General features: G+C 42.3%; 1 protein-coding gene and 1 pseudogene across 2 annotated transcripts in view; both read left to right on the top strand.

The window, feature by feature from the left end:
- SAMD13 (sterile alpha motif domain containing 13) overlaps positions 1–14,810 on the top strand; it is a 48,591-nt gene extending 33,781 nt beyond the window's left edge. The window contains exon 4 of the mRNA XM_082834724.1: positions 13,000–14,810. Within this exon, the coding sequence (XP_082690850.1) occupies positions 13,000–13,143 (144 nt within the window). The 3' untranslated portion in view covers positions 13,144–14,810. The remainder of the gene's footprint in view (positions 1–12,999) is intronic.
- On the top strand, positions 7,067–11,439 carry LOC309979124 (dnaJ homolog subfamily B member 6-like; annotated as a pseudogene). The gene has a single exon. The product of its transcript is annotated as a dnaJ homolog subfamily B member 6-like (transcript).
- Positions 14,811–18,206: the final 3,396 nt, after the last annotated feature.

Raw genomic sequence — 18,206 nt, 5'->3', positions numbered from 1 at the left:
TGGAACATATTTTATTTTGGTTTAATGATATAGTGTCCATTTGTGTCATTGTAGTTGAGTTAACTCACTTCTAAAATTAAATTTAAAGAATACTGTGAAGGTTAACGAAAAAAGGGACTTAGCTAAAAGGTCTCTTGGCCAGATTCCCTGCTGTCCAAAAGCATTTTTCAGAATGAGCTTTTGCTCAGACTCCTCTGGGGCAGATGTCCCAGATTGGGGGTGGGGATGTTCTTTGGGCCTTCCAGATTCTGGAATGGAACCGACCAGCTCTGAGCTCGGCCCAGGAGCAGGTACTTTCTCCCAAGGATGACATCACTCTGGCACCAGTGACAGTGGGAGGCAAAAGGGAACACAGTTTCCCAAGGCATCTCATTCAGAAGTCCTTCAAGGGAGGAAAGGAGTACCATCTTGCTTCTCCAACTCTGGAGCCTGAGAAATGAATTCCCAGGGGACTGGAATTTTGCAAGCATCATCTACAAGCTCAAGTCCTTCATTCTTGTGGAAAGGCAATTGGGTGGGGAAAAGAGTCTGCCTTGAATTATTCTCTGGAAGTGATCCAAATCTTCCTCCTGCTTTGAAATTCTCATTGTCTTTCCTCTTCTCATTAAAGGAGGTAGAGGGCAAGGAGAGAACCACTGGCCAGGCTCAGGCTGATATGACAAGCAGCTGCTATGATTTTCTTGAGGACTGAGGATCAAGATCCTCTACTGTGTTAACCTACCTCTTCCATTTCATGATTCAGAGGCCTTCAGTCTTTCACCTCCAAGGATCTTCCTGGCAATGGACCTCAAGCAGTCAGCTGTCACTCACCAATCATCCCAGATGGGAAGACTGCAGGCCACCCCCAGGCCAAACACAGGACCCTTTTAGGCACATTTTCTAGGTCACAGCAACTGAGAAACAGTAAGAATGGTCACATCCTGAAATCTCCTTAGGGGAGGCTTTGCCTTGCCATCTGATGGAAGCATGGCAGGGATGTGAACATCCCCTAAACCACCTTAGAAAGGGCAGGTTCAGAAAGGGTTGCCAAGGGTAGCATGTCTCAGTTGATGTGAGAGCTTAATTTCTTGGCTGTTATGGATGTAATATTTGTGTCCCCCGAAAATTCACATTAAAGTTAAAGCCCTAACTCCCAGTGTGACGGTGTTTGGGGCCTTTGGGAGATAGATGAGGTCATGAGGCTGGAACCCTCACAACGGGATTAGTGCCCTGAAAAGAAGTGACCAGAGAGCTTCTCTTTCCCTCTGTGCCATGTGAGGATATAGCACAAGGGCAGCCATCTGCATGGTAGGAAGAGGGCCCTACCAAGAGCCACATGTTGGCACTGTGATCTTGGACTTCCAGCCTCCAGACTGTGAGTAATAAATTTCTGTTGTTTAAGCCACCTAATCCATGGTGTCTTGTTATAGCAGCCTAAGCTGACTAAGACACTAACACTGACATCGGACATGTCCACCATCCCATGTGCCAACTTTCAGGAGAGTGTCTGTCTTCTTGGTATGATCTCACAGTACATTACTGGATATTCTCTTGTTGTAGCAACCAGACTCAGAGATGGATTTCTAGCAACACGCTCCCTTGGAAGATGTCAGGCCATTGAGCGAGGTTTGTCCAAAGTGCAGGAGTGTCCCATGTTCCTGTGGTATGGAGGGGCAGCTGAATCAACTGGGGGATCTTTGTATAACCTCCTTTTGTCTATGCAGGCACACTGACACCTAACAATTACCTCCATTAAGTTTCCCACTAGTGCAATTATCTCCATCAGGTTTTCTTCTGGCCAACCTCTTTTGAGCCTCTGTGTGAGCCACAGGTGCAAACCAAAAGACTTATCAGGAGGGAAGACCCAGGGGCTTCCCTGGTGGCGTAGTGGTTAAGAATCTGCCTGCCAATGCAGGGGACACGGGTTTGAGCCCTGGTCCAGGAAGATCCCACATGCTGCAGAACAACTAAGCCCGTGAGCCACAGCTACTGAGCCTGCACTCTAGAGCCCACATGCCACAACTACTGAGCCCATGCACCACAAGTACTGAAGCCCACACACCCAGAGCCCATGCTTCTCAACAAGAGAAGCCACTGCAATGAGAAGTCCATGCACCGCAATGAAGAGTAGCCCCCACTCACCACAACTAGAGAAAGACCCTAACTGCAGGTCGCAAAGACAGTGTGCCCATTGTAGGGTAGTCACTTCATTTCTTCACTATCTGACTCATTCACTCAGAATGTATGTGAAGAAGATGGACATGGAGAGGGGCCATTCAGTGAAGGTCACTTAATTCATATTGTTCAGATCCTCAAACTCACAAGTGAGTGACATCAGTGCATCTGTTTCTAGAACAATATGAATCACTGAGAATTTTTTTCTCAGAGTATCATGACAAAATAATATGCAACTCATGGTGACAAATTAATTTTACTCCATATCGCCTCACTTCCCCTAAACCACATGAATAAGAACAGTATTTTACTCTGAAATGTCCAACTGGTTGTTTAAGCTGTTTGCCTGAAATTCCAAGACTGACATTTCTTTTCAGTTGGCTTATTGCTAACTTTTGATACGTTTCTGAGGCCACTGACTTAGTAACTATAAATAAAATATTTTATTGTTACAAATTGCCAAGTAACACTAACCTCCTCAAATGGAGTAGAAAAGTGGGAAGGCCAGTCAGAGTAATCCTAAGTTATAGTTGGATGGACTTCAACTGTAGTGACTCTAGATGGATAGTTCTAATTAGACCCGGGACAAATCCAGGTTTGCAGAGGTTGGGGGAGAGAGGGAGATTAAAATCATACAATTTTAAGAGCCTTCCTTTGGAATAAAAGTACAAAATCATGATACAAAATTGCTAAGGCAAAAATTAAGCTTCATTAACTTCATGGTAAATCCAGGTCTGGGACTTCCTTGGTGGCGCAGTGGTTAAGAATCTGCCTGCCAATGCAGGGGACACAGGTTCAAGCCCTGGTCTGGGAAGATCCCACCTGCCATGGAGCAACTAAGCCCGTGTGCCACAACTACTGAGCCTGTGCTCTAGAGCCCTCGAGCCACAACTACTGAGCTCACGTGCCACAGCTACAGTTACTGAAGCCTGCGCGCCTAGAGCCCATGTTCCGCAACAAGAGAAGCCACCTTGACAATGAGAAGCCTGCTCGCCGCAACTAGAGAAAGCCCGCGCACAGCAAGGAAGACCCAATGCAGCCAAAAATAAATAAATAAACAAACAAATAAATAAATAAATCCAGCTCTGAATTAGACCAGTTAAAATCCCACAAATTGACCATAACTTTTATTACCTTTTCAGCATATTGTAATACCAAGTACTGGAAATATACGAGGTGATTTGACACCTGATATTTCTTAACAGTCTGAAATGCTTAAAAGATTTTGTGGCATAATGAACAGGGGAAGTGGCAACTTAGACTCTGCTGATGTGTCCTTTCAGCCCACAAAATATTTAGAAAAGAGTTAAAAAACAAATGGGTAATGCTAGCAATAAGAAAACAGCAAAGAGAATGGAAGCAAAACTGATAAGGAAAGAACCTTTTGAATTTTTTGATTGAAATAGAATAGATTTCTATAGACCAAACCCCCAAGTTGTTGTTTAAATCATTCATCTGAAATGAGAAGTTATAAGACATTATAAGATAACCAGGTATGTGGTGCTTCTTTGGCTTATTCACTTGTTCATTTGTTTCCATAGCTGTTACAGCTTTTTCTAACACTTATGAAAATAAATATAAAACTATTAAAGTTGGAACTTCCCTGGTAGCACAGTGGTTAGGAGTCCACCTGCCAATGCAGGGGACATGGGTTCAAGCCCTGGTCCGGGAAGATCCCACATGCGGTGGAGCAACTAAGCCCATGCGCCACAACTACTGAGCTCTGCGCTCTAGAGCCTGCAAGCCACAACTACTGAGCCCATGCACCTAGAGGCTGTGCTGAACAATAAGAGAAGCCACTGCAGTGAGAAGCCTGTGCACCGCAACGAAGAGTAGCCCCTGCTCGCCGCAACTAGAGAAAAGCCCGTGCTCACCAACAAAGACCCAATGCAGCCAAAAATAAAATAAATGAAACTATTAAAGTAAAATAATGATCATTATTACAAGTATTATTTTACTTTAATACGGCCACCTGAAACTATTGTAGGTATGAGAATTGTTTGAAGGAAGCACGGAAGATTCTGGGCAGAAGGGGGATTAGATACAAAGGCATGGGGGCGTGAAAAAACATGATTTATCTTGAGAACTCCCAGTACCTTGGCATAAGAGGTGTGGAGCAGGGAATACAAGGATAAGACTGAAAGATAAACAGGGGTCCGGATAACAGATAGTCTGTTTGGGTGAGAGGGACTCGGAAACCACTGAAGGATATTGAGTGGGGAGTGCCAGGGTGAGATTTGTGTTTCTGAACGATCAGTCTGGTGACAATGTGGAGAGTGGCTTGGAAGACAAGGAGACAGAAGGCAGGAAAGCTGATATAATCATTCCATTGGGGATGGAAAGGAAGAGATGGATTAGAAAGACCATCTGGGGAAGATGGTCAAGAGAATTTAGTGGATCATTGGCAATGGAGGGTGAAGATTTGTCCTGTCTCAGTTCTCTACCTTAGCCCCAGGACTGAGCTCACTGCTCAGTGTGGGAGAGGGAGGAGGCTTGGGTGACAACTGCTAGATGTCTGGATTTGTTAGTTGCAAAGAAGTGTCGTTAACCAGAACTTTAGTGAGAGGTCAGTTTTGTTTTGGTTTGTTTTTACATTTATTTATTTATTTATTTATGGCTGTACTGGGTCTTCGTTTCTGTGCGAGGGTTTTCTCTAGTTGTGGCAAGCAGGGGCCACTCTTCATCGTGGTGCGCGGGCCTCTCACTGTCACGGCCTCTCGTTGCGGAGCACAGGCTCCAGATGCTCAGGCTCAGTAGTTGTGGCTCACGGGCCTAGTTGCTCCGCGGCATGTGGGATCCTCCCAGACCAGGGCTCAAACCTGTGTCCCCTGCACTAGCAGGCAGACTCTCAACCACTGCACCACCAGGGAAGCCCCGAGAGGTCAGTTTTAAGACAGATGGAATGAGTACAGTTTGGGGCACGTTCAGTTTGAGAGCATGTGGGCATCTAGTGGATATATCTAGAAGACAGCTCATGGGAAGGGCGAGGCCTAGAAAGAGAGACATGAGAGTCATCAGCAGTCGTAGGAAGGGGTGAGGATGAGACAGGCATTTAAAAGGGGAAAAGAAAAAGGCCAAGGACAGCACCCTAGGGAGCACCCAGGTTTCAATTGTTAGGAGAAGAAAGGGAACTGGCAAAAGCATCTGAGAAATACTCAGTGTGAAAGGTTGTCTAGAAACCAATGACAGGAAGAGTTTCAAAAAAAGTGAAATGATCAACAAGGTCAAATACCTCAAAAAGGTGAAGCCCAATGGGGTCTGCCAATGATGGTGGAGTTTCACTGGAGCTGGGGGTGGACTGGAAGGTGGAGGACTCTTTCCTCCAAGTTGGGGAGTGAGTGGGAGGCAAGTGGAGGGAGCTCCAGCAGTAGGAGGGTCATGAAGACGTGAGAGCTCTTTTCTAAGAGAGGAGATGCTCAAACTTATTTACACGCAGGAAAGTAGCCAGAAGAATTGGACAAGTTAAAATTGAATGAAATTGAGAACAGTTCAATGAAGCAAAATCCCTGAGGACAAGGAAAGGGATGAGATCAAAAGAGTGTGGAGGGGCGAGGACATGGAGAAATTTGAACCCTCATACATTGCTGGTAGGGATAGAAAATAGTGTGGCCGCTATAGAAAACTGTTTGGCAGTTCTTCAAAAGGTTAAGCATAAAATTACCATATGACCCAGCAATTCCATACAAAAGAATTGAAAAGAGGGACTCAAACAGATACTTGTACACAAATGTTCATTGTAGCATTATTCACAATAACGAAAAGGTGGAAACAACCCAAGTATCCACGAACAGATGAATGGATAAATAAAATGTGGTACCTAATATGCAATGGAATGTTATTCAGCCATAAGAAGGAATGAAGTTCTGATACAAGCTACAAGATAGATGAACCTTGAAAATATTATGCTCAGTGAAATGAGCCAGTCAAATATTATATGATTCCATTTATATGAGATATCTAAAATAGGCAAATTCATAGAGACACAAAGCAGATTAGAGGTTATAAAGGGCTAGTGGAGAGGAGGGAGTTATTGCTTCATGGGGTTTCTGTTTGGTGATGGAAGAGTTTAAAAAACAGTGGCAATAATTGTACAACATTGTGAATATCACTAATGCCACTGAATTGTACACTTACAAATAGTTAAAATGGCCTATTTTATGTTATATATATTTTACTGCAATAAAATGTAATGTCAGGTAATATACATGAAGATTCAATTTGGTCAATATAAAAAAATATATTGGGAATTAGTTCTGAGCAAGACAGGGACATCTTCCTCTGTCCTTCCTGTGCTCTGGGAGCATAGGTAAGGATGTGTGCAGATACAGCTGAGATGGCCCTTGTCCTAAGGGACATTCAGGGAGTTCCTGACAGTTTCTATTTTCTTTGCTAACCAAGAGGCAAGCTCCTCTGCTTGGAGTGGACAGGATGGGTAGAAGTTTACTAAGGAACTAGAGGAGAGCAGTGAAGGTTAAGAATGGCCACCTAGGGGAATGGGAGAGAGAGCTGAGCAACAGTAAATAAAAGAACTGTTGATATATTCTCCTGATCCAGCTGAGACTGGTACACTGTTTAGTGTTCATCTTCTTGGTTTCTTGATTTTTTTCTCCCACTTCACCAGGTATAGGAATCAGAGAAGCTGGATTGATTGCTAGACTGCTCCTGGTTGGAGTGTTTATGGCATGGGCACACTAGAGGGCTAATAGCCTAAGAGGGTGATTCGAGAGGTCATGTAAAAGAATGGTTCCAAGGGCCAACCAGTGGGTGCAGATTTGTTACAAAAGAGGAGTCTGCAGGGGACTCCATTACCCTGGAGAAAGAGGAGTTGAAATGAAAAAGTGGGTATAATGGGAGGGAGGAGTGAGAGATAGACTAGGATATTGGACTTCCAGCGTGGCAGAGGTGGGACTTTTCTGGTTGATGACATTATAAAATTAGGTTCTAATAAGGAAGGTGAAGTTGTAGAAATGGTTGGTGTATTAGAGTAGACATCAACTGCTGTCACAAGTAGATGAAAATAGATATAATGGCTTAACTATAGTAGAAGTTGCTTAAGTTGCTTAATATAGTCCAAGGTTGTTGGTGGAGGTGTTCTGCTCCACTGTAATTCAAGGTCCCAGGCTGATGGGAGCTCTGTCATCTTCAGCTGTATGCTTTCAAGATCACTTGGGCACTGACATCCAGTTGGTGTAAGGATAAAGTGCAAGAAGGAGCACACATGGTGGTTTTATGGGCCAGGCTGGAGAGAGGTGCACGTCATCCCTTCACATGTCGTTGGCCACTATGTGGTCACACGGCCACACTGAATTGCAAGGAAGTCTGGGAAATGTGTAGTTGTGTGTCCTGGAAAAAGAGCAGCCTTGCTACACTTGAGCTTTAAAGCCATTCTTTAAAGCATTGGCTGATGTGACACTGCTACTTAGTTCTATCTTTAAGTCCAGAGATAAATTTCAAAAAGACTAGCTTTAAGAGATCAATTGAAGTGAAGAAGCCTTATCTGACCATACATGGGAAGCCTTCACTTCTAATTCTATTCCTTCAATCTATTCTTTCTTTCTTATCTAGGCAGAATTCTCTGTAACCTAGTTTCCTCATTTGATGACATGAGTTTCAGTCTCTTTCCTTCATCAGAAATGTGTACGTGATTTTTTTGGAATAGAGCCCCTTTATCACCCATTTCGTGCCCGCAGCAGATATCCACAGGGAGATACCCATTACATTACTGAAGGCATGAGCCTGCATAATGAGCAGAAATGGATTTTGTGTCTGATATAAATGCAAGACCCATGTTGCTTCCAATTGTTACTTTAACAAATGAGGTAAAGACTTCTTTTTGAGCCACACAGATAGTTTCTGTCCTCCAAGATGTATATTATCCACCCCAAATTTTCCACCAATAGGATTGCAAGGCAAGCACAGCATCAGCTGATAGTCATTGGATGATAGTGTTGAGCTCATAGTCACTCCACCCACAATGAGCTGCAGAGGTCAGGGAAGGGGTGGGGACATTGTAGAGGATACCAGCCCCAAATAGGAATTTCTCCCCCAGAAGAGCCTTTGTCCCAAGAATCATGTGATATGATTCAAAAGGTCTTGCTGTAGACTTGAGTAGTCCGCCATCTTCCTTTCCAAAGTTACCTGGAAATTCTTCAGAAAATAAACTCTGTGTCTTGGTGAGGAAAAGTCCTTTCAAGAAACATGATGAATTACTACAAAGTACTGGGGATGCCACAAAATGCTTCCTCCTCTGATATTAAGAAGGCTTATTACCAGTTAGCTCTTGGGGTCCACACAGACAAGAACCCAGAAAACCAGGAGGCAGCTAAGGAGAAGTTCAATCAAGTAGCAGAGGCCTATGCCGTCTTGTCTGATGCCAAGAAACACAACAACTATGACAAGTCCAGAAGGAATTGCATCAAAAGGGAAAACAGGAGATGGCAGGGACAAAGATGATTTGAAGGAGGAACTGTGGTTTGAGAGGCCACACTGTGGCTTTCAAAATGTCTTTGAAGATAAAGAGCCCTTCTCAGGAGACTGTTTTCCCAGTGGCTGTGTGGGTAGGACCAGGAGGTTCCACTCCTCCTTTTTTTATGTGACCCCCATACTGGACACAGGATTTTCCACTTTTGTATCCCTGGGCTCTGGACCAAATTCCCCTTCCTTTGTGACATTTATACCTTTTATAAGCAGTGGAATGGGAAACTTCAAACTGGTCACCACTTGTAGCCAGATAGTGAATGGCAAGGAAGTTGTTATAAAGAAAGTTCTAGAATATGTGAGGCGGAAGACTGAAGTGGGAAAAGAACGCCTGCTTCATCAGATTCCTCCATGTCACTGGTAAGGAGTTGCTGCCGTGTTCTTCCACGGGGAGACTTTGCTGTGAGGCTGGTGAGTCTGATGCTTATCAAAGACAGAATTGGAATCTGAGAGTGTGTTGAACTGGAATGGACAGGGGTCAGCTTAATACAAATTTCTCATTTCACAGAGGGAGGGAATAATGGGCCAGATGCTCCATAGGAACTAGGAAGCAGCAGAGTTTGGCTTCCAGCCCAAGTCTTCTGATTCTAAATTGAGCCTTCTTTTCTCCTGTACTCTATCTGGGACAGTAGAGACCACCACAGATATGGCCTTCTGAGACATTTGCAGGGCCCTACCATTATAAATCCCACTGACTCCTCTTCCTTTTTTTTTCCCGCCCTACCTTGTTATTATCCATTGCCTCTTTCTTGATGGTCCTTTTTCTCTTCCTAGCCTCTTTCTCTTTGCTTCTTCTCTCCCTGCCTCTTCTTTTCCCCCATTTCCAATGGACCATATCATAGTTAAGCTTAATTGAAAGAGTCACCTATTGTATAAAGTTGTCAGAGAAAGAGTGAAAAGTAAATGGGTTAAGATTTTTAAATATACTTTTAAAAATAGCTAGGATTTATCGACTGCTCAGTAGAAGTGAGGAATTCTACTTCATGTGTTATCTCAATGATCTTTTCAGCAGTGAGATACAGTAGCTACTTCCCCCCCACACCCCCATATAGATAAGGAAATGAGGTTTAGAGAGATTAAGTAACTTGCCCCAGGCCCCGCCTAATAAGCAATAACATAGTGTCTTACTCTGAAACACATGCTTATCTCCTGAGCTATAACATCTATGGATTCTACTCATTTATTTTTAGATCTAGGGTCTTGGCCTCATTGGAAATTTACACCTGTCATCTCTAAACCTTACTTCCATGCATGAGTACTTGCGGGAACTTAAGTAGGCAAGCATTTTGAGTATTATTGCCCAGCAGGCACTTGGTTATTCGAACATGAAGACAGAAGACAGAAGCAATGTAAAAAGTTTCACTGAAACTAACAAACAATTATCCCTTAACACAGAAATGTAAACAAAATCCCAAGATGTGAATTATATTTTTGTTTTGAATTTTGGATTGTTAATGCAAAATCATGGGATTTTTTCATTTGTTTGTTTAACTGGATCTGGTCACACTCCAACTCCTTCATTTATACACAGACTAGGCTCCAGAGGAGTGGTTCCTTGTGGAAAGTTACTGATGGAGTCTGCGTTAGAACCTGTCTCCCGATTTCCAGTCTCACGCGCATCCTAGTATACCATGCTGACTGGCAAAAGTTGGATTTCATTTGCCTTGCAAGCTTTTCTAGAAATAACATAACAAATGATTAGCTTTCTTAATCAAGGAACTTTCCTATGTTTGTGATTTTTATGAGACACATTTTTATGTAGTCTTTGAACTTTTTTAATCTCAGTGAATTTTCTGCTTGAACAAGAATATACCTGCATCCGTCTGGCAAAGGGTAGCTTTCAGGCAGGGGACATACTTCCAGAAAAGAAACAGAAGATGGATTTGGAATTGGAACACATCCCAGTTCTTTCAAAGCCTACACATTTCCACTTAGTAGTCATTGAGAATGTCCTATATGTCAGACACGGTGCTAGGTGTGGGATATGAACTAATCATTTTTAACCTCCAAAATTCTTCAGGGGGTTATTTCCATTTTACAAGTTTGGAAACTGAGGCTCAGGGAAGTTACGTCCCTTACCCAGAGCCACACAATAAGTTGTGGACACAGGGTTCAGACTGCAGTTTGTTTGACCTGGAAGCTCCCATTTCCATTATGCCATCTCCACTCCCATTCATCTGAGCTGCCATAGTCATGGTTTCAGAGGAAAGTTTTGTTGTATATATGAATTATATTCACTTCAAAAATTTTTAAATGAGGAATTCCAGATGGAGCTTTCTTTTACCAACCCTCATCTGAGGTGAATGGCAGTGTAGCTACCAAACAAAGGAAAATCAAATTGGAGCATGAAACATGATTTTCCATTTTGTCTTAAATAAAATCCAAATTTCAGCATTTTTCACAGACGTACTTGGCTTTTGACAGAAATGCTGAGTTGTAGAAGGACTTTTTGCCAACAAAGATATAAAAAAAATTCATTTGCAGTTAGTCAAGGAAGTTTTCTTGTATAGAAATGAAAGCAGTGGCATCTCCTCCTGGCCCCTGTTTAAAATATGTGGTAAGTTAAATATGAGCAAACAACAGCAAAGGAAAGATGGAGAGCAGGAAGGGCTTTGCTGTTTTTGGAAGCAGCCCAAGTGAATCACTATTCATCTCAGTGTGTAAGATAGAGCATGAGCTTTGATGTAACCTGCGATTCAGATTCCTGTGACCTCACAATGCCTTCAGAGCTGCTGCAGTGGTTTCCAGGTGTCAGGGCTCCTCTCCAACTCTCACACTTGCAGGTTTTACTGATGGAGAGTCTTTGGGATTACTAGCTGCCTAAATAGAACAAGATACTTTAGGATTGAAAAGTCAATTCCTTTGTCCTTAAATAATTGTAAAATGAGGGCTGCAGCCTGTCCTGGAATACTGACGTGTGATTGTGTAACACAAAGCTCAGGGAGCACTTGCAAGGGTGGTATCTCATGAAATCCTGTCAAAACCCAATATCCCATATTATCAACCGAGGAGACAGAGGAGGAAGGGACTTGCCTAAGGTCACAAAGTGGGTATTTCTTCAGCCCCTAGCCCAGTGCTGTATCTCCCACTTACTCAAACATTCAGAGCACATCTTCCTCACAGCCTGGCAAAATACATGAGAGACTCTGGAGGAATGGCCCTCTTGGGGACAGTGTAGGAGGGAGTCACAGTTTTATGTAGCTGCAGTTGCACACAGTGCCTCCTTGTCTGTCCATCAGTGGGGGAGGTGGGTAAAATCATGAACAGCTGTGTTGAGGCTTACTGAGCATGTGCAGCTGGTCCATCTCTTGAACCCAGGTTTCCTAAGAACCAGCTCAGATTCTCCCCACAACAAACAATAACAAAAAGAAGGTGGTATTCGGCATTCTTCTCAGTGCGTCCTTTCCAAAGGTTTTCAAACTGTAGACTTTCTATATTTGGGGTCCTTATTATCCCTTTCACGAGAAGCCTATTTTTATTTCATTCCAAAGGTTTGTAGTCTCCAGGGTACCTGGAGTGAAGTCCACCTGGTTGGGGACTTGAGAGGAGTGGGGAGTGGACTGCGAGGAGAATAGGGGAGGGAATCTGTGGTGGGCACAGCTCTGCCCCTCGCTACCTTCTTTGGAATCTTGAGGCTCCACTGAGAGGAAGTGGGGTAGCATGAGACTTGATATTCAGGTTGAGGCAGAATGGTTCTCCTTTTAAAGGACAGGAAAGAAGTTCACAGAGAGTAAGTCATTTTTCCAGTGTCCATTGTTACGATTGAAAAGGTTTCAGAAAACCCAAGGCTCTGGTTCCCATTGGTCCATCGAGACAACACATATTTACTTCTAAGTGTCAAGAGAAACAGAAGTGAGTTATGAAAGGAACATCGGCTTTGGCCGTAGGCAGATGGGAGTTCAAATTCTGTGCCACCCTTTCCTAACTTCTCGGGCAGGCTAACTTCTTGCCTTGATCCTTGGTTTGCCTATAAAATTAAGATGGCAATCCCTGCCTGTCCTAATTTATAGGGTTTGTTTTGGAATTAGACAAAAATTCTGCGTAAACTTCAACAGACTTTACAAGTGGAAAGTGTCATTATTCCTTTCAGAAGCAGCATCTTTGATCGTTCAGGGTACATACTCCAAGCTTGCTGTCAGTTTCTTAAGAGGTGACATTTGTGATGTGATCTTGAAAACAAGATCAGCTATAGATTATATTTAACTCCAAAATAAATGTAAAAGGTGGAAGATAAAAGTAGAAGATTCCATTTTTGGCACTATTAAAAAAATAATGTTTTTAGCGTGGAGACAAGCAATATGACTTCTTCCTTTGACCTTGCGTTTTTTCTTCATTGTCCTTGAGCTTTACCCTCTGCTTCCATTACAGGAAATTGATGGAAAATCCCTGCTACTGATGACAAGAAATGATGTGTTGACAGGACTTCAGTTAAAATTGGGGCCTGCTCTGAAAATCTATGAGTATCACGTAAAACCTCTGCAGACAAAGCATTTAAAGAACAACTCTTCATAGTATAGTCAAATTGGGGTCTTGGACCTCAAAAAATACATAATGACATAATTTAGTTTCATGTGATGAAACTTTGTAAACAGAATACATACATGTGTATATGTAAAGAATCTCAATCAAATGAAACGTTATCCTATTGGATAGACTAGGCAATCCATCGGCTGACCTGAACTCAGCCAGGAGGAGCGAGGACATGTGGACAGGATGGTTTACCTTGTGGAGTTTGTCAAATAGAATGATTTTTGATGAGATTAGACAGCCCTCCCCACAAAGAGGATTTTCTTCATAGTTTGCTTTCCCAAATTCCTGAAAAAAGAATCGAATGGTATGAGCATCTTTCAGTTACAGATGTGGGAAGATCAAAAGCAAGAACTTGGGGAGGGGGAGAAAGAGAAAGGGATTGTGCCTCCCTTGAATTCCTCTGCTCCTTAGAGCTTGTGTTATTTGGATGGAATTGCCGACACCCTTTTTTGTAGAGGGTCCTCCACTTGACCTTATTAAGGTTTCACTGGGATATGCTGCGCTGTTTGAAACGGACATGCATCATGGCCCCTTCAGGAGCAGACTGTAGCTCTGAAAAGAGAAATTCTGTTGTATTTTGGGGACATCCATCCATCTTCAGCTAGCTTTCATGGGGGTAATGGTATTTTCTGCATAGATCTGCTTTAAAATTGGTTCTTTGTTTCTGAAGAAAGCATTTTTTTTTCACTTTATGGTTTGTATTTATAATAATTTGTTTCTGAAGAAATTTGCCAAGAGTTATAGATTGAAAAGCCTTGTTACTAGTACAGAATATTTTTATATATATATTCCTTCATGATGGTGTAATATTTTTTTAATTGCTCTGATGCTTTGTTTGATTTCCAATTTGAGTACTTGTTTTTAAGAACTTGAAAAAGTGGGCTTGCTACATCTCTGTTCAAAGAGACATTTGTTCAATCTCTGTGTGTCAATGCCTTGTTGAATTGGTGCTTTGTGGTCACAATAAAGCATTGCTTCAGTTTATTCCCAGTGTATTTATTTTTGATCTTTTCAGTTTGGTTGCCTCTTTGGTTGGGCTTAAGGATTAAGGTAACTCCTTGAAACCATGGAGAGAAAGTTAAGCCTTCTTTAAAAAATAAACATTAGATATTGAAAACATATAGATCTATATGTAGATTTATCTTCTTTATGAACTGAATTGTCTATTAGGCCTTATTCCTTACCCCCATCCAACAACAAGTTTAGGTGTCATTTTAGCCAGTTTTTTTTTTTTTTCTTTTTTTGCTGTAGGCCAGTGGGGGAAGGGGTGTTGTGGGTTTTTTTTGAAATTCTGATGAAAGCTTTGGACCCTCCCTCCAGATGAAAGCTCATATTCCCACACACAAAACTTTGCAGAGTTGATGGACTCCCCAGAGTTCCCTCTTTCCCCTCCTCAAGTTAATAGTCCTTATTTTAGAGAGTGTTATAATTCAGTCCCCTGTGGAGATATTTTCTCTAAAGAAAAGAAAGTCTAAAAAGATGAGAGTGAAAAGAAACAGAGGAAATGGTATAGTGAGTGGGGTTCAGAAATGTATTCCAAATTAATTCACATTTTTCCCCAACTAGGGATTGATCCCGGTGAAAGTGAAAGTGCGGCGTCCTAACCACTGGACTGCCAGGGAATTCCCTGAAACTTAAGGAATGCTTTGTTTTGCATAAGTGGGAGAAGGATTTACAAAAGAGACATTCTCCATCCCCAACTTTCCACAGTCTACAAAACACATAAGACCAAAAGGCAGAATATAGTAAAGTACTGTGAGGTGTGATAGTGGCAAACCAGGAGGACTACACCTGCTGGAGACCTGGGTTGGAAAGAAGGGACAGAAGATCAGACAGAAAGAAGATGGAAGGAAGGACTTAACCTCTCTGAAGGAGTTTCCCACAAGTGAAATAGTGATGATGTTTGAGCCCTCTCTACTTCAAAAGGATAGCACAAGGAATGTCCGAGCCCTGCTTCTGTGCGTCTACCTGATTCCTTCTGTATTAGTTTGGAAAAGATTTGGCTGTGAATGATAAAAAAAAATTGCCTCCCTCACTACCCCGCCAGGTAATGTAAACAAAACAGAAGCTTGCTTTTCTTTATGTAAATGTCCAGATAGAGGGGCTAAGGACGGTAAGGCCCTCCATGATGTTAGGGAAGTAAGTTCCTCCTATCTTTTTGCTCCATCATGCAGCTATTCATTCCCAGAATCATTTCACAGCCCAAGATGGCTGCTTCAGCTCTCACCATCACCACTTGAATTCCAACTAGTGGGGAGAAGAAAAGAGAAAAGGAACATACCTCCTTCCTTTAAGAACACTTCCAAGAAATTGTAGTAAGAAGTAGTATTACTTCCTCTTATATTTTGCTATCCAAAATTCAGTCACATTCCCATACCTAAGCTGCAAGAGAAGCTTGTTTCTTAGAGCCGGTGGGCCCAACTAAAATTCAAAACTCCCATTATTCTGTAGACAAAGGAAAAGGGGTATTAGGGGACAATTTCCTGTTAACACTGTCAGCCGGCTGTTGAACACTGGGGAAAATGACACTGAAAGTGTGTATTTTTCTCTATGTATCTTCTCTATGTATTGTATTTTTCTCTAGATTTGAACTTGGGCTCACATTCCCTTCAGTCTCTGGATATTTTTTATCACAGTTACCTTTCACAGCTGTTGGAAGCCTTGTTCACTACCCCCAACCTAACTCAACTAATCATTAGACCTGGACTACTCTATAAATGCTTGTCAGAAAAAAAAAAAAAAAAGGACAGGAAAATATCTTAATTGAAAAGCAAACTGAAAAATAATCAAATCATTCCTCAGTCTCTGTTGACAGCTTTCAGGCAAAATTAGCAAATTAAAGATAGTCTGCCTTTCTTATACCCAGAATAAAGGCCTATGACAGGCAGGCCTGAGTGCCTTGGCAATATCTGAAGGTGCTTTCCTCCCTCCCTCCTTCCCCCACCCCATCCAGGGAAAAGCAGTGTGATCAAAATAGGCCATAGAGAGAGGCTGGAAGTACTTGAAATTCAGCAGGTAGGCAGCCTTTGTCTCCAGACAGCTGTAAAACCAGAGATGTCTGATTTCTTTTCAGATCACACTGGATTTCTATTAATGTGATCTGGGTCTGCAACAAACAGCAAAAACGCATGCTACATAAGGAAGCAATTCATAAGTATAAGTGGGAATGAGCTTGCCTTGAAGGCAATATATTTTATGTGAGAACTGTTTAATGATGAATTTGATTATTCTCAACCAGAGGCGCAGACAGGATATCGGAATCACGAGGGATTTTAAAAAGTAATTGCCACTCCACCTCCCCTCCCCACATTTGAACCTCAGATCCAGACTCTACAAAGGACATTTAATGAATTGATTTATAGGCAAGGTCACAAACCGGTTGCTTTTCAGTAGAATCTAAGCTGACGTGTTTTCCTTTGGCCCGTGCAGTATGTGTATGTTTTTACAACTACATCTGTGTTCTTCTAAGTGAGGCCGAAAGCTCCAATTTATTACAGTCTCTTTACTTCCCTAATATCTTGCAACCAGCAGTTGCGCCCTTTTACACTAACTGGACTCTGATCTAAAACAAAGAACACACACAAAGAGCCTCCTTAGAGTAAGTTAATTCAGGAAGTAGAAATTGCATGTAGATTTAGCTGAAAAGAAAACATGCTGGCATATTGCATTGGAATGTGCAGCAGGCTTAAGCATCATTTTTTGATACCTAGTGGATAGGATGACAATGAAAAAGAGACCAGTTGGTAGCAGTCTCTTCATTTTGTCCTCAACAAATATCCTATGTGAGCAGGAATTTGTCCCTCTGAGCTTAGCATCCACTGTCAGAGGCACACAGTGTCCTTCTATTGCATTAGTGAAATATATCTTTGAAGGTATTTAATTTGAAAGTCTAACGACCTAGAGTTGCCCAACCACTCCCATATTTAGAAGCCGAATGCAAAAAGTACTTGCTGATGGTGAACCATCTGTCTTTGACGGTCATTACAAATGGGATCTGCAGGGGTCAGGTCTGGGCAGAGAGCCATTAAGTGTTTTCTGTAATGATTTGCAAGATGAAGTTAAATGTTCAAATACCTGACTGCTATAGGACTGATGTGCCTCTTAGAAAAAAACTTGTTAATTCTGCTTCTAAACCAGGAACAGAATCTACAGGAAGGAGAGAGCATGCAATGGGTGCATTAATGAGCAGCTTGTTAGCTTCATGCTGTAGCTCTGTAGGCAATTAAGTATTTTGTGTACCATTTCTGGCCAGTACTGGCAGTTCTATACAGAGAGAAAGAGATTAAAATGATCACATCCAGGCTCATTTGGTGACTGTGGCTGCCATGTCTTTGTGACCCTCAAGAAAATAGTGTCTAGTCTAACAGAGGGGCAGAATAATGGAGGATCCTGTGAGTAAAGCAAGAGCAGTTTTTGGCTACCCACAATAGGTAGCTAGGTTGATGTCTCTTTACCTTAGTTGGACCGGGTGTTCCTGTTTACAGTTGTCTTTAGGGAGAAATCACAAAAGCTGAGGATGCCAGGCAATCTCCAAATAAAAAATATGTCCTTCTTCCACAGAATAAGTAAAGTGGATTATACTCTATTTTTATATACTGGGAAATAGACAATTTGAAAATAAAACTATAAAATTTATCAGAATATAAATGTATTTTGAGGAAAACTCAGTAACACTCTTCAAACAACCAGCAGTTACTGCCTTTAAGAATGAATGTTTGGGGCTTCAGAATGTTTGGTGGTGCAGTGGTTGAGAATCCGCCTGCCAATGCAGGGGACACGGGTTCGATCCCCGGTCTGGGAAGATCCCACATACCGCGGAGCAACTAAGCCCCGTGCACTACAACTACTGAGCCTGTGCTCTAGAGCCCGCGAGCCACAACTACTGAGCCCACATGGCTAGAGGTCATGCTCTGCAACGAGAAGCCACCGCAATGAGAAGCCCACGCACGCAAAGAAGAGTAGCCCTCACTCGCGGCAACTAGAGAAACCCCGCACGCAGCAATGAAGACCCAACACAGCCAAAAATAAATAAATAAATTTATTTA

Source organism: Leucopleurus acutus, assembly GCF_964270905.1.
Source record: "Leucopleurus acutus genome assembly, chromosome: 2".
In the NCBI taxonomy this organism is placed as follows: domain Eukaryota; kingdom Metazoa; phylum Chordata; class Mammalia; order Artiodactyla; family Delphinidae; genus Leucopleurus; species Leucopleurus acutus.
This window is presented reverse-complemented; position numbering and strand designations above follow the sequence as displayed.